This window comes from Notothenia coriiceps, unplaced genomic scaffold, assembly GCF_000735185.1.
Source record: "Notothenia coriiceps isolate Sejong01 unplaced genomic scaffold, NC01 NC01_scaffold00011601, whole genome shotgun sequence".
NCBI lineage: Eukaryota > Metazoa > Chordata > Actinopteri > Perciformes > Nototheniidae > Notothenia > Notothenia coriiceps.
In genome coordinates this window covers 159,545-182,498 of record NW_011344302.1, presented here as the reverse complement: position 1 = coordinate 182,498, position 22,954 = coordinate 159,545, and the positions used below count along the sequence as shown (strand labels likewise).

The 22,954-nt window shown below is 43.0% G+C and overlaps 1 protein-coding gene across 1 annotated transcript; it reads right to left on the bottom strand.

Moving 5' to 3' along the window:
• Positions 1–71: 71 nt before the first annotated feature.
• On the bottom strand, positions 72–10,173 carry bcl9l (bcl9 like). Its single transcript, XM_010772735.1, has 8 exons — positions 9,942–10,173; positions 9,175–9,580; positions 6,303–6,425; positions 5,570–5,744; positions 5,366–5,450; positions 2,636–5,063; positions 2,292–2,546; positions 72–1,676 (listed from the first exon to the last, which is right to left on the bottom strand). Exons 2-8 carry the CDS (start codon positions 9,497–9,499, stop codon positions 496–498), a joined length of 4,572 nt encoding a protein of 1,523 aa, XP_010771037.1. The 5' UTR covers positions 9,500–9,580; positions 9,942–10,173; the 3' UTR covers positions 72–495.
• Between the last annotated feature and the right edge of the window lie 12,781 nt (positions 10,174–22,954).

The window sequence follows — 22,954 nt, the reverse complement described above, 5'->3', positions numbered from 1 at the left end:
CTGCAAACAATCACAAATTGCATCTTATATACAGCAAGTATATATATATTATATATATTTATATGTATATACATGTATACACTGTATATCTATACCGTATATACTGTATATGCATACACATATATAGTTCCTTTGCACAACAGTTTGGTAGTTGGAGAAAATAAATCAATGGTATTAAAACAAATAGAAATTTGAGGCACTCCTCTCCTGAAAGCCACTCTGTTCCAACAACAAATACACACATCTTTGAAATATACATATTTTACAGTATTTTAGAAAATGGCTTCAGATTTGTCATTGAATCGTGTTACAGTGCTTTTAAATATTTCATTTAATTTATAATCCAAAATGATTTAACGTTTTTACAGATCCTCTTTTTGAAATAACTGCAAGAATAACATTAATGAAAATAATTCTACACAATGGGAAGGTGACCTAGTCGACGTTGTTGTTTTTTTTGTTTTTTGTTGATTTTGATAGTTTATTTGAACTGGATCAGAATGGCATATTGGCCATACCTCCGGGGCCATAGCCAAGGGGACCGTCTAGAGACATTCCCCGCTGTCTGAGAGACTGGGGGCCCATCATACCAGCCTGTGGGTGGTTTGGGGCCATCATGGGACCCTGAGGGGACATAAGAGGACCCTGGGGGCCAAAGGGATCCCCTGGAAGTGACATGCCGCGCTGCTTAGCCTGCATCATCATAATGTTTTGCTGTGCCATCAGATTGTGTGAGTGCTGCTGAGACGACATCATGCCAGGGTAAGGGTTGGATGGATGGTGGAGAAGGCTGTTCGCCATCATGGCTTGCTGATGCTGGAGCTGCTGCTGGGGCCCGATGCCTGTCCTTCCCATCATATGTCCAGGAGGGCACATGGGGCCCATGCCACCCCCAGGAACCATCCCTCTAGATCCACCATGAGGAATACCCATGTTATGGCGTATTCCAACATGTGAGGGGTGAGGCGCCAGCTGCTGTTCGGCCATCATATTCTGCAGGTTGGCTAAATGGGGGTTGGATGAATGACCGCCGCCATGTGGAGGGCCAGAAGACAGCTGTTTGAGGAGCTGCTGTGAAGTAGCTTGTGGCCCCTGATGTGGATTCTGATGTGGCTCGATCTTAGGGAAATACTGAAGAGTGCTACTGGGCTTATCAGAAGGAATGATGCGGGAGAGATCAAACTCAGGGATACCCGTATGACTGGTTCGCATAACATCACTTAGATCAGTGCCGTCCCCCATGGGCAAAGAGGCGAATGAGTCAGAGGGATGTGGGGGCCGCTGGTGAGGATGACCTTTTCTAAGCAGGTGTAACTGCTGAGGTGACAGAATATCCTCATTAGACTGATGGAAATGATGTGACATTCCTCCGATGGGTGAGTGCATGGGCCCATGAGGTTGTTGGTGGATGCGAGAGAAACCGGCCATCTGGTTCTGAGATAAAGGTGAAACATTGCAGGGCCCCATTCCGTCAGGGGCCCCTCCTCCCATCATGGCCGAATTCATGGCAGGCATACCCATTGGATTTGGTGAAGAAAGCATAGGTCCGGAGGCATCATGAGACAGGTGTTGCTGACCTTGGCTTACAATACCCATGGGGCTTTGTGGATCACTGTGGGAGCCAATGGAGCACTGGGAGACAAGCATCTGGGAGGCCTGGCTGTTCCCCATGTTTCCTGGTGATAAAACAAGGCAAGAAATAAAATAAATAATAATATTTAGCAATACGCTGACATTATTTCAACCCATCATACTTAAAGGTGGTGTAGGTAATTTTGGAGAAACCAGCTCGAGTGCGCTAGAATTTGAAAATACACAACCGGAAAAAATCTGACACTTCCTTACAGAGCCCCTCCTCCAACACACACGAACGCGCACATGACCAATGAGGGCACGAGATAAGTTTGTGCACAGATGGAAGGCTGACAGGCAGGTAGGCCATCCAGTTATTTTAGCCGGGCCGGCTAAAATGATTGGTCGTGCTTTTTACAGTACTACGGCTTCCACAGATGACGTTTTTTTATGGATTTTTGTCAAAGCACTTAATATATTAATTGCTATCGGGATGTTAGGAGCATTCCATGGAATATAACAAAAAGTGTATCTCGAGCCGGTTTCTCCAACTTACCTACCCCACCTTTAATATACAATTTATGAAATATGAATACGAAGTCTATATATAAAGTAGCTGTACCATCATATGATCGTTTTGCAAGCAGATTTTTAAATAGAAAACCAACATCGATCTCAGAATCAACACAGTTATGTCTGAGTCTTTCATTTTTTCTTACCTCCAATGCTGACACCAGATAGAAGAGGTCGATCTGGAAGCATCTCATCATCGGAAGTGGAAATTGTTTTGATTGCATCGTGGTAAAGAGGAGTAGAACTGGGCATGGCATACTTGGACATCTGAGACATGATAAGAGATAAAGGATTCTGAGTTGGGGGGTTATCGGGAGAGGAAGTAAATGGTATGCTAGGATTCATAGAGCCTGGCTGGCTAATGGGTGTCGAGTTGGAACTCCTGGGGGGAAGTGATTGACCTGCAAGGAACATACAAAATTAATGTCTGAGTAATGCGAGAAACCGCATTAATGATGATTCCGTGTCATGCTGGATTTTAAATATATACCTGTCTCAGTGGAACTACTTCCTCCATTGCCCACTACCTTCCCACTGGTTGGACCACCTGGACTTGGAAGAGCCGTTTTAGGGGAAGCCCACCCTGGAGACCCCGCAGCCATAGCAGGGGATTTGAGATGTCCAGGAGAGGCAGATGGAGAGTGCAATCCAAGGTTGGAAGACCCCATTATCTGGGGAGACTTCATGGAAGAAGAGGAAGGAGTCCCAGCTCCAGAGGCAGGGGGAAGATTTGGATGATGCCCCACAGAGGAGATCTGTGAGGGGGACTTCAGTCCTGGAGCGGAGGGGGAGGGTAGGAGAGGAGATGGCTCTTGGTGGAGAGATGGAGACTTGAGCTGATGAGGACGAGGCACTGAAGGAGAGGTCAGGGGGTTAACATTGATTGGTAGGTCAGAAGGGTGCCTAGGACCGAGGTCTACCCCCCTGAGGCCTCCACTCATGGGCATATGACTTAGCCGCGATGTACCTCCCATTTGATTATGACCTTGGGGGTCAGGCCCAAACATCTCATGGCCAGGTTGTTGAAGATAAGGCCCGTCCCCCTGACCTCCGGAGAAGGGACTGTGATTCGGAAACTGAAAGTGGCCGTCAGGTCCCGGAATCATTCCCTTATTTCCCCCTCTTCCGTTCTGTGAAGCCCTGATTCGTGAAAGCTCTCCGGGGATGAACATCTCACTTAAAGGCCCCCCACCTGCAGGACCCCCTCTTAGCTTCTGAGAGAGCATCATCTGCTGTTGCTGCTGAACATTCATCTGTTGGTTCATGTTCATTGGGTGGTTGCCCCCCAGAGGAGAATCCACAAGGTCTCTCATCTGCGGACCCCCTCCAGGAGAGACCATAATCTCCCGTGATCCAGGAAAGTCCATGGGATCACCTCGAGATGAGGGGGGACCCCGGCCCATTCCCAAATTGTGAAATTCTGGGCCCCCGGGATTATCCATTATTCTTTGGGCCAGGTTGCCCTGTTGCTGCTGTTTGATTAATCTTTCAAGTTCAAACCTGGGAAGCCCCTGCATCTGACGTTTCTCCATCAGGCGAAACATTTCCTCGTGCGTTAACAGATGTTCTGTGTCACCTTGCAAGTGTTGAGGAGGCCCCCCAGGGTAGCAGCCCTGAAATGGACCTCCTCCACCACCTATGTTGTTGGGCATATCTTCGAGCCAAATCATCCCTGGCCTGGCGGGCCTTTGAGGTCCTAGACCTTCTACTGACAAAACTCCCCCTTTACTACCAGGAAAACCACCTCCCCCAGGGGGCCCTCTCTGCATCTGTCCCAGGAACCTTGGACCACGGGGTCCTTCTTGGTGCATGTCTATCATTCGTGCATTTCCTCCTCCCATCATGTTGCCAGGACCCCACTGCTGGTCTCCAGGCTTGCTGTGGTAGGGAGGAGGGGGTCCTCTCATCATCATGGGACCTCCATGCATGCCGATCTCATTCATCATTCTAAAGTGCTGTGGATGTGTGGGGGGTTGTACTTCCTGTTGACGTCTCTTCTCATGGTAGTATTCTTCTTGAAGTTTCCTCCACGCTATTTGCTCTGGGGTCAGCCCATCTGGTCCGAGTAAGGGACCCATGTCGAGCCCAGGTGAAGACAGCTGGTGATGGGGGTGTTGCTGTAGGTTGTGATGAGAGTCCATTTGAGGGCTGTCAAGGGTTGGTCCAGCAAGGGTCTGTGTTTGGGATATGATGGACTGGAGGGGTTCTTCATATTTCTTCATCCCTCCCATCGGACCCAAAGCTGATGCTAGCATATTACCACTACTGCAGTTTCCAGAACTATTAGTACCATTGTCACGGCCGTCGAGAATACCACTCCTATCAGTATTGTTGTTATTATTTAAGTTGGAAGAGTTATTACCAGTATTGTTGTTGGGGCCTCCTGGGCCTCCTGGGTCTCCGGGGCCTCCGGGGCCTCCACTTGCCCCACTGCGCAGAAGCAGCCTCTCTATGTCTCTCAGCGTCTGCAAAGAGCGCTCCCTGTGTTCCAACTGTTCTTTTGAAAGACCATCCATGTTCACTGGGCCAATCCTCTGGCCTATATCTCCCAGTAGGTGTGCAGAAAGGATGGAGGGACTTCCGGAGGGGGAAACAGCAGCAAGTGGAAGACACATACCCCCTGCACCCTCCCCATTGCCGGTTCCTGGGACCGGGCCTGAGGGTGTGGCTGTGACCCCACCCTCTGACCTTTGGACAACAATGCTGTTATTGCCTGAGCCTTCGCCAGGTCTGGTTCGAGAGGATTCATTGTCGGAGTGACCTGCTGATGTGGGTGTCCCTGCAGGATGCATTGGGCCTCCAATCCCTGCGGAGGCTGGCCGTGGAGTTCCACCTTGGGATTTAGGGGTGCCTGTGGGTGGAGAGCTGCTGGAGTGCACCTTCTCAGATAGGTTAGGAAGCGTCCCTGATGGGTGGCCCTGAGGCAAACAAGGGCAAAAAGAAATAATTACATAATTGCTATGTCTAAAACAGAAGTAATTACAGTTTATAGTACATTATCTAATTGTTAACATGCTTAAACAACACATAGTGAACTTCACTTTCTTAGTACAAGTAGTCACAAGCACTGCTAGTAGAAACAGGAACAAAGATGTATCGGAGACTATGATAGTCTAACATATTAACCTCCCCACATGCTTTGCATCTGTGGTCTTGAAAAACACTTTTTCTCCCCCATGGTTTAACACAAACATAACATTGTTTCTAATTTGCTACTGACCTGCTCCAACTTGGTGCGTGAAACATTTTGCTGGTGAAACAGAAGGATGGAATCGCTCTGTCCTTTGAATACTGCCTCTGCAGCACTGCAATACACATACAGCAATATTACAAATTAATTTAGCAGATATATATTTTAAAAAATCCATACATGCTGCTTGTGATTTGAAATCACCTGCATGTGAGGCCTGCAAATAGTTCTCACCTGTTGGCGAGGTTGGTTGTGAAAACATACACCACTTGCTGCGAAGGTTGAGGCTGCTCTGTCTTCAGCCCGGGTCCCACTCCACATCCCATGACAGGCCGTGCAGCTTCAGCTATGGGCCCTGCGGACAGGCGGTCAGGAAGCCCTGGATTAGGACCTGCCAGCCCACGCTCTCCTGAGAGAAATAAGTAACACAGTGGTTTCAATCAAAGTTTATTTATATAGCCCAATATCACACATTTTACATCTGTCTCAGAGGGCTTCAACAAGACGCCTTCTGTGCTTACACCCACACATCGGACAAAGGGAGTGCAACAGGGAAGGGATCCCTCTAGGTTTAAATGGCCTACATTGGTATTATGGTTTATATGTAATACCAGTATCACTTTGGCTTCAACATCTTAACACTAGATGGAGCTAAAACACATGTAAAGTCAAATCAGTGGAAAGGAGCAGTATGGCAGATGCTGACACTATCTCCCTTTTGAGTTTATGTACAGGAGCTGAAAACAGTTGTGGATAGCAAACGGTTTTCAGAAAAAATGAAAAGAAGAAAAGCATGGGGATTTCTACATGTAATGTTTACATTGACACTATTACTAATGATGACTGTTCTTCAATTTCATTTCAAACCTTTATTTAACCAGGTGGATCCCATTGAGATCATCGTTCTAAATTAAGACAACAGCTATTGGCAATGTGTTTCCTCCTCTGTACAGATGGCTGGACTCACGGTGAGTCGCAGTGTGTGGCTTATCTTCATCTTCTTCTGTGTCGGGTCCAGAGCACCATTCATCTCCACTATATGGCTGCTTCTTCTCCAGAACACAGCGCCGCTTACTGCGCATCACACCTTCTAGAGGATAAGACACACATGTCAACAACAACTGTCACAGTATTGACCCTTTAAAAAGGGTATAATCTATATTATTATTATTATTATTCGCTACTGATGGCCTAAACTCAACCACCACTGTATTATCCAGAGCTGTGCTATTATCTCTAATGCAGTTTGCCTTACTCTATGGAAGCTATAGGATCCTGGTTTACAGCTGCATTTCAATCTTTAACCTCTGCTCGTCTCTGTAAACATTTTAATTGTATTTTCGCAAAAAATGGCTATACATGCTAATCACATCTGCACATGCAATGTATTGAGAAGCATTAGCCGAGTGTGCTCACATGGTGTAATTAGGATGTTGTGGATGCACAAGGTGCTGTCGGCCAGAGAGTGCAAACAGCTGCAGGAAATATGTGGCAGCTTTAACATTTCCAGAAGGGTAACCTGCAGTAAAGAGGCAACACCAACTTCTGAAAGATAATGCAACGTTGAGTATAAACTCCTATGGGGACTGGAGAGAAAAGCTACTTTGGTAACACCCCTATACTGTCACATATTAAGAGCATCTCTATAAACAGGACAGTGAAAACCTTTCAGGTTCATTACTCAACATCTTACTGACTGTGGCAGAAAAAGTACCTTCCAATAAACACATTAGATGAGCTTGGGTAACCACAGGCCTAGTAGACGCGTATAAATGTACATTAAGGAAGGAAGGAAGGAAGGAAGGAAGTGTGCAGTGACAATAACAAGGACAGCAGAAGGAAGGCTGCTGCCTTGACACAGAAAGGCAGAGTAAAAAGAGCTGACCTCTTCTTCTCTTGACATTTTTGTTACCAGCGGTTACCGGTTTAAAAGGAAAACTTCACCTTAAAATGACTATTTGAATATTAATAACTCCTGTGTAAGGCAGAATTCTTACAGAAAATTGTTTTTTTCACTTGCCTACAAGGATGAACAATGAAATTTGATAAATAGTGTAAATCCTTGATAAATCTTCGTGAAGTGAACACTTACAGGTTCATGCACAGACGAGAAGAGCATCAGCGAAATCTTGAGACACGAAGTGCACAAGAGTAAATGCGTTTCAGATTTTGTGAGCACAAGATTCGATGTGTGTCTGGCGTTTAACTGGGCCCCAATATTGTGCTTAATTGTAGGTTCATAATTGTATTTTGTGCCTCTACTGTGACATGTTTAAAGGTCCCATGTCGTTCTTTTCTGGTTATTACCCGTCCCCTTGTGTGTTATGTAGCTTTTTATGCATGTAAACGGTCTGCAAAGTCTGCAAAACGGAGCTCCAACAAGGCATGTAGGACAGAGAGTGAATACACAGAGATGCTGTATGAGAAACCAATGTGAGTTTGGAACATTGAACAATGTAAATCTATTTTAGTATACATCAACAATGGAATTATGATCAGTAGAAATGGCCATGACATGGTTTAATGGTCCATAAGCTCTTTATTTTTCTCATACTGCCTGTGCTGCAGCACCTCTTTTCCCCCTCTGTCTGAAACCAAAGCCCAGTCTGATCTGATTGGTTAGCTGGTCGGCTCTGATTGGTCAACCGCTTAGAGATGCCTTTAGCCTATCACATACAATGTGTTGGAGCACTAGCCAATAGAAGTGCAATTGTTACATAGTGATGTCAATGTGTCAGGGAAGTAAACAAAGGACTTCAATCGAGGCGTTTCAGGCAGGGGGGGAGTGGGTGGGGGGCCTTTGCAGACCATTAACATGCACAAAAACCCATATAATACACTACAGGAAAAGTACCCAAAATAGCAGAGTAGGGCCCCTTTAAGTTTTTTTTTCTTCCGCTTTCTAGATTCTCCGTTCACTGTGGAGGCATGCGAGAAAAACAACATTTTTATCAAGGATTCAAGGTAGCACAGGGTGAGTAAGGGTTAGGCATTTATTTCAAGGAGAAACTTAACAGTGTGCTAAGACTATTCATCACGATACAAGTTTCCAGGTTTGGTGGCGTAGTGATTTCAAGGAGAGAGGAGAGAGGCTTACGTTTCATTTAAATGCATTTTGTGTAAAATGTAATAAAAGGGAATGAGAACAAAAGCGGTGTGTGTCTTTGTGTGTGTATGGAGGTCACATGGAGTCCTATTTTCTTACAATTTTTGCCTCTGTCCCTCTTTGTATTAGAACCACACCTGAGCATGTGTGCAAGTCGGTGTGTGTTTAAAGAGATTCCAGTCGTGTACAGGAAGCCCTAAAGAGTTTTACAAAAATAAAATGTTCCTCTGCATCAATCACTTACAGAAACACTTAAATAAGCAACACCAATCAAAGATTGTGTACTGATTACTGAACCACATGATCAATCATATTTACCAAAACACTCACAACAAAACCTCCCCCGCCCACTCACTCAATGTTTCTGCTTTATAAGCAACCTCTGTAGGCTTACTAAGTTTTGGTGACCTCATGACCCGTCTGAGCACTACAGGAGGCCCAGATGCCTTTTCATCTGGGACACGTCACTGCAGGCAGGGCACAAGGTATCAAAAGCCAGGGGGAAATTCTGACGCTTCACTGAAAGGTCGGGGCATTTCAGCAAAACAAGTTACTCTCTCAGTCCTTACATTCACTTCCTGCTGTGGAGGAGGTGAATGCTCGTAATCTGGTATTTCGGGTAAAGATTTAGCTGATAGGAAGGTAGAGGAAGTGAACTGCTGCATACTTAGAACACAGACGCACTGTCTATATGTCCCGGACTCTGACACAGTTTTGTGTGTGTATGCCTTACCTCCTTTGGCATCCGTCTCAAGGGCTGGAGGAACTGCACTTCGGGAATCACCAGAGTCCATGGAGACACTCCGCTCCCGCTTGGATTTGGTTTTCAACATCCCTCCGACACTGCTTACTGATTGGTTGACTGCTTTCAGCCCAGGGTTGCCGGGGGAAATCTGGTTGGTTTTGACTCCATGGCTCCCGGCACCAACGCCCTTTGGACCCAAGTGGCCGGCGGCTCCCTGCTGCTGCTGGGCCTGCTGGTTTACACTGGGTATTCGGGATTGGTTGTCACTGGTGACCTGCTTGCCATGATTGGCCAGTTTATTGTCCGGGTGCATTTGATTGGCTGGTGATTGCGATTGAGGTCTGGTGTGAAGAAAGCGGTTTGTCAGTGGAGCTCACATGGTGAACAGGCGACACTGATGGAGAGAAGAAAAAAAACATCAGTATTTCAGACAAAAAATCTAACGTTAAGAGAGAAATTTGAAAAAAATAATTGTGAAAATGTAGCATATCCCACATTTCAAAGGTCCAAGTCAAGGATTACTAACATTTCACTTATTTGGCTTTGATCATACATTGTGCTCCTTTACTAATCTGGATTGCTACCATTTTTTTAACCACAACCTCCTTTTGTGATACAATTTCTCTACAATGCCTAATTTGGGAGCAATACAAAATATGACAACTGTATACGTTTTGGTTTTTTTAATCCCCATATCACGCCCACAGTAAGTGGGTGGGTGACACTCTGGTTCCAGGTTAGGCCTGTTCACTCACCTCATCTCAACCAGGCCCTCAACTGACACTTTTCCATGCTGCTCTCCAGGCTTCACTGACCACACATGGACCTGGAGGACAGGAGGGTAATATCATCAGTGGAGCCAGATAGCAATCTCTACAGTCAGCACTATCTGTCAGTGTGTGTCCTCAGCCCGGGTCAACATCAACTTCATCAGCAGAGACGAGAAGCCAAAAGATTGATAAGACAGCAGGGCCGCTGTGAGGTAACTATTCCTTTAAGGGAACAGAGCACAGACTGAGCTGGTGGAGTGGGGGGAGGGACCTGCAGCTCAGAAGTAGCTCAGCAGCGTGTCAGGTCCCTCCCCCTGCCAAACACTTTGCAAACCACAAAAACTCCACCACACATTCCACAACACAGTCTGTAGCAATACCTGTCTCTCCCTCCTCACGCAGACAGACACACACTTTTAGTGTAAGCACTAACAGGCAAAAACTAACAACCTGTTTATTATAGATTTGAGTTTAGACTTCCACCAAAACGTATGAGTTTTTCAAAATGTGTTTTTATGTACTTGACTGAATTTGAATAGCCCAGACGACGAGGCCTTAGATCTTACATATCTACTTGAAGCTGTACTGGTCATTTTGGGGAATAAAAAACAAAACTAAGCAGGATTCAAGCTCAACATTGACACTTTCCACCACATGAGGCTTGATTCTGGGTTCAAGTCCATAGCTTGCAAGCTGATGTCCTCTCGACACCACCACCTGCCTGTGTCCATAACCCCAAGCTTCTGATTTTAACCTTTGCAACTTGGGTGTGCTTCTCGGTGCGTCGGAGAATTTGTGTGCAGTCTGCAAACTAGCCGTACACAAGTGTTCTTGCTGAGTCTCCCACTGAAGCTGTCTGTGCACAGAGCGTTAAAACAGCAGGTCTCAACAAGACCATTCCACACCTGTTGCTGGTGAACAATAGTTTGTCCAAACAGTCATCACAGCCTGTTCAAAGATATTTGACTGACATGATGCAGATCTCTTGTAAACATTTCCACTGGTTTCCATTCTTGAACGATGACACGGGGCGTTGTCATCGGTCAGGTGAACTGTGGCTCTCTTACGGCACCATCCGTACCACTCACTCACCTTGACAGGTAATGGTAAACACAATGCTGTAATTAGTCATTAACTAACAGCGGCTCATGTCAGCACAGAAAGGTGCCTTGTTCGTTGGCTTAGGCCTTCATCACTCATTAACTCAAACAGGGACAGTCAGACGTCGCTGCTGTTGACAAAGTGTGACTCACTTGCTTTGTGTAACACAAAGTGGAGGCAGACTAATCACATGGTGAGGCGCTGACCTTGGAGTGGACAGTTTAAAAAAGATAGGCCCGTTTAAAGTGAATACCACTCCTTGCCACGTGAATGGAGCCTATATTTAAGCAATCAGCCACAACGAACATTACAGTGACTTAAAGCAAAATACTTTTTCCTTGTTTTGAGTGTTTTTTAGGTTTACATTTTAACAAACCAATCTGGTTTTAATGAATTATTTAACATGTATTAAAGCTTTTGCAGTGACCTTTTGAAATAGTGGCTAGACAAGATGCTGGCGTGACTAGCAATATTTGGTTATAGCATTAATGTTAACTGAACCATTATGCAGCCACAGGTCTCAAACAAAGCAGGTGTCTCTATTGGGGCCAAGACATTCTGTTTGTTTGGAGCTGTTTACGGGGTTCAAATATCGTTTTCTTTGGAAGAATCTCAAGACCCAATTTGAGTGGCAACATCTGGACAAAAGTGCTTCAGCGCATTTCAGATAGCAAATTACTATACAGAATGTTTTACTAGAGTTTATTTTAGATTAGGCGGGTAACTTGGAATCACTGACATTTCATTATTATTAGAATATGAATCCAGGGTATAATTGAAGAACTTTAATAAACAAATGAAGGAATCTAAAGGGTACATCTTTCCATTATGATGAATATTTTTCCAACAAAGGTTTGTCACACCTTGACGATACACAGATTAACACACCATGCAAAGTATTATGGAACTCTTCCAAACAACTGGTTGCACCGGTGATGAATTGCGTCATACAGTGTGTGAACTACTTGTTGTATCGTACATGTTGTATTTTTCTAAATATAGATCCATTTGTGATGATTTGTTGTTCTCTTTGTATATCACCCTAAGAAAATGATTGCACCTTGATTCAATGCGGTACAATTAAAATAAATAAATGACAAGGGGGTTTATAGTTATTATAGGTGTTGGCGAACAGCAGCTATACATGTTTAGCTCTAATTTATTTTGTATTATAAAGGAGACTTTGACTATTCATACACGTATAAAGAACCAACACTAAACTTAATTGGTGTCATCCCTATTCATCACATCCTCACCATTTAAGCAAGTCTGAAAAAGATATTTAGCCCTGAAGCTTTAGAAATGATCCGTACTTAATGACGGTGACATTTGAATGATGAATTAAATCAAATTAACCTGACTGCTATGCAATTATTCCGAAATGTAATAGAGGTTGGAAAATTGATTAAATGAATTTAATGTCCCTTAAGGGCGAAATTCTCACATTCTCCCCCCCCACATTTTTCCCCAAGCCAGTTTGAACTAAAAGAAAAAGAAGAATCTTAAATACAATTGATCAGATGTATGTAAAGTGATACCAGAAAACAATATTTCTCTTTGTTAAAAACTGTATAATTACTCAAAAAAATATGAAAATCGTGTCAAATAGGCTGTCAGATGGCAGTATTTGCATTGCGTTGTTGTTTACGTCTGCTGCGCCATATTCTATACATGTTCTTGTGTGCATTGATATATTTTATATATTTTTCCCTGTAAATACGACTGTAATAAATCCTTTAACACGATTGATGGTACATGATTTGACAACTTTCGCTGTTTCTAAACTGTATTATACAGAGGCATGTGTGCACCTAATAGTAAACACGTAGATCCAAAATAATGGGCAAAGTAGCATCAGGAGAAATAGTGTCTCAAGGGGACAAAGCCTAATATAGTAATTGAAATATAGTATAGAAATAAATAATACTTAAAAGAAAATCAGGTTAATTGCTCCACTCAAACATAGCTTGTCGCTAACACAATCCTATTAAAGTCTGCCTAGATTACCACACAACAAGCTGTAATTTAATCAACTTGATGGTAATTTTAGAGCCAGCAAAACATGATGCTGTGCTATTATACTCAATCACAAACCCCTAAAACTAAAAACATTCAAGTTTTAAGATTGTTAGCCAATATGCCCAAAATGAAATAAACAGACTGTTCTATCTTTGGCTTTAAAATGTAGAGTTCATGTCAGATCAAATTGCTCATATTTAAAAAGCTGCTGCTGAAGGAAATGGGCCTTATAAAGTAGCCTCTGTATGCTCCATAGGAGTCTGTATTGTGCAGCAGTTTTACATGACACAGCCTTAATATTGAAAATAGATACCAGCTTATTGAGATTTCTAGAAACACTTGCACCAATAGTGAGTTGAATATTTCAAAACCCTAGAGATATTTAATCAATCACTATCAAATAGGCAGAAAAACAGTTATCGACTTACTAAAACAGAAGCATCATGCATGCCACAGTAAGTGTTTTCATGAGAATATATTACTGTCAATGTTCCTGACAATGTCACAATCAAGTCCAACTGACACCTCTTGATGACGTGGAGGAATTCTTCTAGATCAACTAGTCAGCCTGAGTCCATGAGACATGGAGCCAGCTGAGAAACTGGAAACAAAATTATGAGGCCTGGAATTATAATGTTCATGCCCTGATGAACATTTAATTGTTTTACTTGGTGAGATACTTATCAATCATTTAATGCTACATGTCCCAAGTCTAACAAGCAGAGATCAGCGGGGCACACGTTAACACAAAGGTTAGCCGTTATCCAATAAACAAATGTGTTTCTGCATAAAATGTTCTCCTTTCTCTTTTGACATTTTCACAAGTTGTTTGGGAAAAAAATTCAATCTAACAGTTGGACTTTGTCCAGTTGCATCCAATCGCTGCCCCAAACAAATTAGGGGAATAATTGAATGATGTTTAAAATCCAGAGCACATGTTTTTTACGTATCGAGCCAAGTCATTTAGGGCCATGATGATTAGTAAATATCCACACAAAAGCAGGCAAACAAACACTGCTACAACCCTTTAACATCAACAGAAACAAACTTCCCTGTTCTCAGTTGGGCTTGAAGGTTTGATTAACTATATCTTGCCAAAACTAATGTGTTTAATGTGGAACTTACGGTACATATATTTGTTAAATGACTATCCAGGAATTTAAAGAAAGTTCATGGGTGATTTGATTTCCAGGTTTCAGTGCAAATACCAGGAAAACATCTCAGCAACTACAGTACAGGTCAGAATGTATAACCGCTGTGTGTGTATGTCAATGTGCCTACGGTAAGAGGTCGAGCTCCTGTTTAGTCCCAGTGGGTCACACAGTACTCTGTATTTTTAGAGCAAGCTGGTATTAATAGACCCTGAGATCCTAGGGAAGTGGGGGGGCCAACAGCGAAAACAAAATACGAAGCCAGGTCCAAAACACAGATGCCACAGTGCTGCTCGATGGGCCGACTCACCAGTAAACACTAAGACCAAAGTACTGCTGAATGAATAATATGGATGACTCTGCAGCACGCTGTTACACAGAGAAACACAGATGAGATGTTTGTTGCCATTAGTTCGTTAACAAACCACATTTGCACATGGCGCCAGCCCAATAGCCTGAGAGAAGGAAAATAAGTTAGATGTACTTGACCACTTTGTGTTCTAACTTGGGAAAAGGCCACGGATAACACAACATGGATGACTGTTAACTAAATAAATGCTCTGTGAAGGACTATTTTGCACATAAAATGTGTCCTTGCAGAGTCAACCAAGTCCTTCAGTTCTAAACGATACAGTGCCTTCTTTGCTGAGACAGCAAGGTTTTTCTGTAGCCTGCCAAAACTTAACATTACCAGTGGAAACAATATGCTGGTGTTTCCAGACTTACTTGAAAAAAGTTCATAGACACAGCCGCACTGTCATCTTTCTTAATTAAAGGAAGCCATGCTCTGGACCATTTGACCCTGTCAGCCATGACTCCAGCCTGTTGCGAGTTGGCAGTGTTGCGCAACTGTCTTCCAGTAATAACACACGCTCGCTGGTAAGGCCAGGAAACACATGTACATCAATATTCAATCAATATCGTGATATGAGACTAGATATCGCATTGGATTGCAGACACCATATTATGGTACAACTGTTGACTTTTCTTGATTTTAAAAGGAACCATTTCAGTAAAGGGTTATAGAGTCATGTGCTGAATTTACAAGACTGTTTAAACTGTTTTATTATTTGCCAAAAGCAGATTTGTTATGTCCACATTAATGATGATTATTTATCAAAAAATGTTACTATATAAATATTTGTTGAAAACACCAATGATCAACCCTACAATATTTCTGTAATATCGGTATTTGGTCAAAAATATGATATTTGATTTTCTCCATGCCCTGCAGTTACCCTGAACCCATCCCTAAAACAGGCACCAGAACATAGAGATTAAAACATATATTATATATGCACAAAGCATTGTATTATATATTATAACCTGAGGCAGATCACATTATTGATAAGTGTAACTATGTAACAAAATGATTTTAAAGTGAAGCCCTATAATAACAAAAGATTTTCAGAATACAATTTTCTATTTCAATATTTCAACAAGATTCTCATTTAAAATATTCAAAAAATTATTGTATTAAAATCCAATAAAATCCCCCCCCCCAAATGTAGAAATAATTGATTGAAGTCACATGAAATTGAAGCTATTGAAAAAATGCATGGCTCTTTTCCCAAAAAAATGCTACAATTGTATTAAAATGTTTATATGATTTAGTCCAAAATCACATAAAAAAGAGTCGTGTCCTACTTGTCCAGTGTACATATACAATGCTGCATTAATTTAAAGTCACTGAGTCACGTGAAATAGAAACTACTGAAAATAAACTAGACTTTTCAATAAAAGGAACCGCTGAATTTGTATTTGTTGTGTGTACCACAAAACATTCAATCTTCTTTACTCAAGTGCAGCCTCAAAATATCAGTATACAACTCTGGTTTTTCAAAACATGTTGAAAAAAAAAAAAAAGAGCACATAACACACCTCTGAGAGGGGTTTTCCTCGCCTGCTTTTATGTTACAAACATGTAATGTGGGTTATGTGGCGGATGTAATGGCTCCCTTCATGTCCACACAAAGGTTTCAAACAAGCCTACAATTGTAATCCCTATCACCACTTACCACTGAGTGAGACATGCTGTTTATTTCAGTGTCAGCTTCTGCTGGTAAAGCGACCTGCATACATTCTTTTAAAAGTCAATTAACCTTTAGTGGGCTATTACAAATTCTATGAAATGTGATTCGACACGGATGTAGAGAATTTAGAATTAACCACGCTACAGCATGACAACGTTAAAGCGAGATTACAGTTTGGTTGGGATGCACCGTGATAGATAGCATTCAAATAAGAGGTACAATCAACAAATGGTGTCATTTTTCAAGACTGACTTATAAATATTGACAATTAATTTTAGTAACTGGTTTGGCTGCTTATACTTTGGAAATGACAAGAACTACAGTTTGCCACACTAGTGCAGCTTCACAGACATCAACCAATTGAACCCACAATTCTTGATCAAGGCTAAGGTAGCTCAAGAACATGACTACAACTGAGAAAAGGACTCTTTCTCTAAAGAAACAAAACAAAGCTACAGCTAGAGTAAAGTACTGTCACTATCTACCCACCTGCCTATAAAAAAGAAAATTGGTCCTTAAAAATAAATAATACAATAACAAAGAAAAGTGAGAATTGTCTGAATATAGAGAAAAGTCAGCTAATAAACTTCAAGCACCACAACTACCACAAATCTATAGTGATCTGCTGAATTTGCTGCACTACTTTTATGAGGAAAAACACAAAATGGTTCTGTCAGCTAGCGTTCTCTTGTAAGAGCCCAGCTGCTTTGCAAGCCATGCGATTTTAGAAAAAAATCAACAAGGATGCTGACAGCGAGCTCTGCTAGGTTTTAAGATGTTGAATCAGCCAGCAAAAACCCTGCCAACTTTCACTCATGGAAAATCAACTGACACCAATAATGTGTAACGGATTCCAAGTGGCAGCCATCAGTACATTTTGAGTGATTATCGGTGCCAGTGGCCAATAAATTACAAGCTTCAGACTCTGTTTGATGAATGCAGATTGTACATGCTTTGGTTAGTTACAAAACAAAGGGTGATGTGACTACAGTAAGGCCACGTTATGAAAAGCACCAAACTTGCATAATGATAACATAGCAATGGATTGCAGATCATTACATTCGGAGACTAGTCACCATCTTGAGGAAATGATTGGATGTTGATGGGAATATCTCTAACACAGGCAATAGTTTAAAAACTCAATGTTGAAGTACAGTAGAGAGAGAACTATGCTTGTATGCCAGAATGTAAGCAAGGAGAGGACCCGACTGGAACTTGTTCAAAAGTTTTGCAGAAGAGAAAAAAACTGCAGTACTGCATATTTGGCATTTTTTGGGCAGAGCACTGTAGCGCTGTGAAGAGTTTAACAAGCAGGGAAACCCTGTTCATAGATAATTGACCGCATTCGACCCTATAGCCATATCTATTTCTCGGTTTTTATAGTCCTCCTTGCTATAACTTTTTTTTCCCTCTTCACTCCCCCGTTCCTTCAATCACACGCTTGTTCTCGTCTCCCAACATGCACTTTGTTTTTCAGCAGCGTGGTGCTGTAGGAATGTATCAGTCTATGACCATAACAAGGGGTTACTGTAGGTCAACATCCATTTAAATGAACTTCTGAACGATTCAGTTGTGACCTTTCATCTTAAACCTTTAATAAAAGAGAGTTAATCCACACACTCTATGTACAAGTCTGCACTCACTATTATCAGTCTCACAGCACTTGTTGGACTGCAGTGCATTGTGGGACAGTGCACAGGTGACAGCCAGCAAGAAAAAAAAAATGCAGCACACTAGGGGGGTTGTGGCAGGTTGCTGTGGCAACAAAACATGTCACAGGGCTGAGTAAATATAGGCTAAGCAGAAGGCGCCGTGCAGAGAGAAGGGCCTGCAACAGAGGAAAGGCCGCAGCAACAAAAAAAAGGAAAAGTGTGACATTTGTAAAGATCTCAAAGCATCGCTTTCTTTTGATGTAACAGGCCTCACTGAACAGTCATGACAAAAGAGATGACCTCAGATATACCTTCTTTTACTACACCAAGAAAAGAACATTACAAAAATGTAAGACAAGCATAAAAAAAAGAGAGAGAAGATATTAACTGATTCAACAAAATAACCTCAGATTTTTATATGCTATCATCTGGGTGGATATTGGAAGCTTTGCAACTGTGTTCAGGACTAGCTGAAGTAGGGAAAGCATGGAAGTGTGGGCCATTTACACAGGATTTGTTAGCCTTTCCAGACAAACACAGATAAAGACTTCCTTGATGAAAATGAAGTGGTAAGAAGACTCTAGGCACTTAGTCCTTGCTTTTGCTTCAGCTCGGGGACAGGGAAGTACTGGGCTCGTTTTGTACAGAGGGTCAAGGGTTGTATCCTTTCCAACACATTCTGGGAAAAAAGCCAACTAGAGCAAGGAAAAAGACCAAACTGCAGCCTCAGAACAGACAGAAATCAGGCATTACGGCACAGAAGCAGTGGGCTGATGGACAGAAGCCATTCGCTGTCAAAATGAACACACACCTACCAGTCTGCTCAAGAGAGGACGCCAAGTCTGTGAAATCTAGTACAATGTCTTGGTCTTTCACTTAGGCCAAACATCATCATCATTAAAAATGTGTGTAGGAATGCACTCCTCCACCATACAATATGTGGGTTTGGGGAAAAATGTTTCCAACTGAGCCTTATTCAGATTTGGCCAAACATATTTAAAAGAGTATCTGTTGTTTCCCCAAGGGAGCATTAGGTGTTTTATACAACATCCTCTTCCCAAAGCAACATTCGACTTTATTTAAAAAAAGCGATCAAAATGTGAGCCTAAACATGACCTGGGGCCTCATTTATAAAAAGGGATATACGCTCAAAAAAATCGCGTACGCCAGTTTCTACGCAATGTTTGCGATTTATAAAATACGAGCATGGTTTTATATATGTTTAATACATGTTTAATCGTGTTTTATGCCGTTTGCCAAGACTTGATAAGTCGCTCGTAAAACACAGGAAGTATGGAAACTAAGAGCACCATATGTGGTAAATTGTAGCTAATATAACTCAACACATTGGTTGTATTTCCTTTAACTGGTGGATATAGAGTTGCTGCTCAGATCCAGTCGTCATGACTCCACTCCGGAGGGATTCCCCGATCATTTCTTACAGTTTCTCATCAAGGGGGTGTCTCCTGTCCCCGGTACAAACACACTGCCTGAGGATTTTTTTTGTCATTAACCTTTTTCGGACCACTTATTTATTTATTTTGGTGACGATCCAACCTCCATGCTGCTACTCTGGTTCAAACTGCATCCACCAAACCAAAATCTGACACGGTGTGAGATGTTTTTTTTAGCTGTTCTGTCGTCATTTCCTGCCATCTTCTTCATAAAGTCAGTCAAAATGAATGGGCGTTTCTTTGAATATTTATAGGCAAATATGGCCGTTACGTGAAGCCCGCAAAATCTGCACCGCATTTCGAGTCGGTTTGGATTTATAAAAGGGAAACCGGCGTAGGAAGTGCTGTACGCACTTTCCTCGCCGGTACGCAATGTTCGGTGGATCGGAAAATGTATGTACCTAGTTTTCGGATTTCTACTACGTAAGCAACCTTCCCACGTGAATCCTACGCACAGCGTTATACATGAGGCCCCTGACCATAAATAAAATAAGTTTCCCGAACATTTAACAAATTGGGCGGGAAACATCAACGTTGACACAAGTTGCATCTAGCTTGAAAGGCCCTACTATGAGTTTTAACTGAATAAAAAGTGGTGAAGATAAAATAAGAATTGTAAGTGTCCAGTGCTGAAGCAAGCACGCATGCTGTGAGATATTTGAGATTGAGAAGAGATGAAAGGAAGCCAAAGAAAGAGGAAAAGTCACCTGGATTAAAAATAAGTATACTTACTGCAAATGATGAAAACAAGGTTGAAAATGACCTCCAGATAGTCAAAGTGTTAGCACATGTTTGGCCTTTGCTGGCTAATGTACAGTATGTCCTTACAGTCACGTTGTAAAGTAATCAACTCTAATTGGAAAGTGATGTCCTTTTCTTAAAATGTTTTTTGTTGGTTATAATATTGAGTGGGTTTAAGAATGTGAAATGTTCGATGTAAAGATTAAGTAATGGTCTGATCGTTAAACCACAGGACAGGAAAGCTAAAGAAAGTAAAAGGTGGTGATAGGCACAGCATACGGATGTAGAATCCCAGTCATAGTTTGATAGTGCATTCCTCTGTAATGATTTTAATACAAACTGCCTAGGGGAAATAATGGTATCCACTGTTAAATGGGCTTTATTATGCTAATTTCCAGGTTCACATATGTATTTGGTGCCTCTACTGTGACATCAAAAAGGTACTCTTTTCACCATCTGTCTGAAACCAGAGATCAGTCTGCTCTGATTGGTTAGCTGGCTCTGTTGCGATTGGTGAAGCGCTTAGATATGTCCCACCCCTTAGCCTATATACAATGTGTTGGGGCGCTATTTAGCTGGTGTTATGTAGTGATGTCATTATGTTAAGGAAGTAAACAAAATATTCCAATCAAGGCTCTTCAGTCAGGGGGACTGTCTGGAGGGGAACTTTGGGATTTTAGCCTTTGCAGACCATTTACAGTACATTCATAAAGACCTATGTAACAGACTACAGGAAAGGGAAAACCCAAAAAGCATTATAAGGCCCCTTAAAAGAAAACACAGAGCTCCATGAGACCCACACAAAGATATAATTACATGTGCTTTAAAGAGCAGGCAGTACCTGTGAAGAGTTCAGCATTCGCAAACAAGGAAGTAACTGAACAACAACAGAATGTGTCAGTTCCTTTGTTACAACATTAAACCTGCTAAAGGCAATATGAATGGCAATTAAATATTTATTTTCTTTGGCAAAGGGTTACATTCAGGAGGATTGCACAATATATTGTGTTTTTATTGTCATAGCTGTTGGGGAATAATTTGCCCGCATGTCCTCCTTTGCCCTCTGACCAACAGTTATCTCCCATAAGGAGACACACACAGACACACACACACACAATAAGTATTCACCTTATCCACATTTTAAATTCTAATTGTTGCCTTCTTTAAATTGTATTAATAATTCAAGATGAATAATTAAATCAAAGAGAGAGAATGACACTCCTCAAACTGCCGCCCCTCCTCCAAAGACTCAGGAGGCACACGAACATTAAGGCCCGGACACACCAATCTGACAAAGAACTGACACAGACGGACCCCAACTGTTGCGTTGCCTCACGTCTCTGCGTTTTGGCCATGTGTCGCACTAGAACACACGCCAAAGACTTCAGCCGACGGCCAAGAAGCATGTACGAACTGTGCATGCGTGAGTGGCAATAACTTTCCTTACCAGCAGGCGGCGGTAGTGTGTATTCGTCATTCAAAAAGAGGCAACAACCGGAAGACAGACTGCGTGATAACTGAGAGAAGAAGAACAGACTGCGTGATACACCGAGAGAAGAAGAACAGACTGCGTGACATAAACAAACAACAAATAGCGTGTGCGTTCCATTTTCACTCTACAACGAGAAGCTCATGGGGCTTTCCCGAACCTGTGTCGAGAGCTGGAGTTAAATGAAATCTCAGATTTGTCTTCTTAATAGTTTGTTTGGGTCCTTCACTTCCGTTTCGCTTATCATGCACTGATTCGCTAGCTGAACAGCCAATCAGAGTGATTTCTTTTGCCGACTGCCTGTGGCCGCCTTCGGCCGAAAAGGCGTCAGCCCGGCTGAAAAGACCCCACGGTGCGGGACACACCAATATGAGTAGGGCGTGTCGACGCTCATCGTCGGCCTGACGCCCACCAACGCCGGTAATCGTCCTGGTGTGTCCTTGCCTTTACAGCCGTTGATACTGTCTCACATGGGTCTGCTCCCCCCCACTGAAACATGAACTGAAAGCATGACATCTGCTTTAAACACTTGGAAGCCTCCCTGTCATACCAGCACCAACCCTTGGGTCAGTCAGATGAGACTAACGGCTTCACTTAGGGCATTTGGTTTGGATATATGACTCTCGTTCTCAGCGGGAAGACCCGTGCCAGCCCAGAGTAGGAGGTTTCCTGGAGCAGCTGCCCTTCCCTCACCACCACCACACGGCCCCAACCCCGCAGCCTACGACGTTCCCAGAGCAGGGATAGTCCTGTACAGGAACAGGCAAAGGGGAAGCTGCAGCAGCCGAGAGCTGAGAGTGATTGGTGCGTGTTGAGTAAAAGGACGCGAGACACTTGCGTGGGGTATCGGGGGCGATCATCGTTTGGGCCGTAAGCAAGGGTTTTAGTCTCCAACGCATCCGCTCGACGATTAGGCGGGAACTGAGATACGAAAAAGGGAAAAATAATTCTGGTAAAGTCCCAGGTGGATGCCCCATGAACACTTATAGGGGGTATTGCTGTGGAAGTGGAAGTGGGTGGTACGAAGTTAGTTACGGGTCCGGTTTGGTTCGCACTCCCTAGTAGCAGAACTAATGTCGGGCACAGGTACGTCTCGGACCAACATGGGGGACATTATGATGACAGGGAGGGTTTAGCCCCCTCCCGTTAGACCGCCAGTGCGTTGGGTCTGGTCGACAGTGCTGGAGGTACTGCTCCCCCTGTGAGGCAGCCTTCACCGCCGACCGGGCGGTGGGGGGTCGTTAAGGACGGGGTACCGGCAGACTCCTCGGGGGGGCACGCCACGGCCTGCTGGTCTCCTATCCGGCCTGGAAACCCCCTCTCCTATTTTTGGTCCTCCCAATTGACCATCCCGAACC

Coding starts and splice junctions, on each gene's coding strand:
- bcl9l (XM_010772735.1), bottom strand. CDS start 9,499: ATGCACCCGGACAATAAACTGGCCAATCATGGCAAGCAGGTCACCAGT. Junction 6,426..9,174: donor TGAGACGGATGCCAAAGGAG/GTAAGGCATACA, acceptor CTTATCCTCTAG/AAGGTGTGATGCGCAGTAAG. Junction 1,677..2,291: donor ATCTGGTGTCAGCATTGGAG/GTAAGAAAAAAT, acceptor TTTTATCACCAG/GAAACATGGGGAACAGCCAG.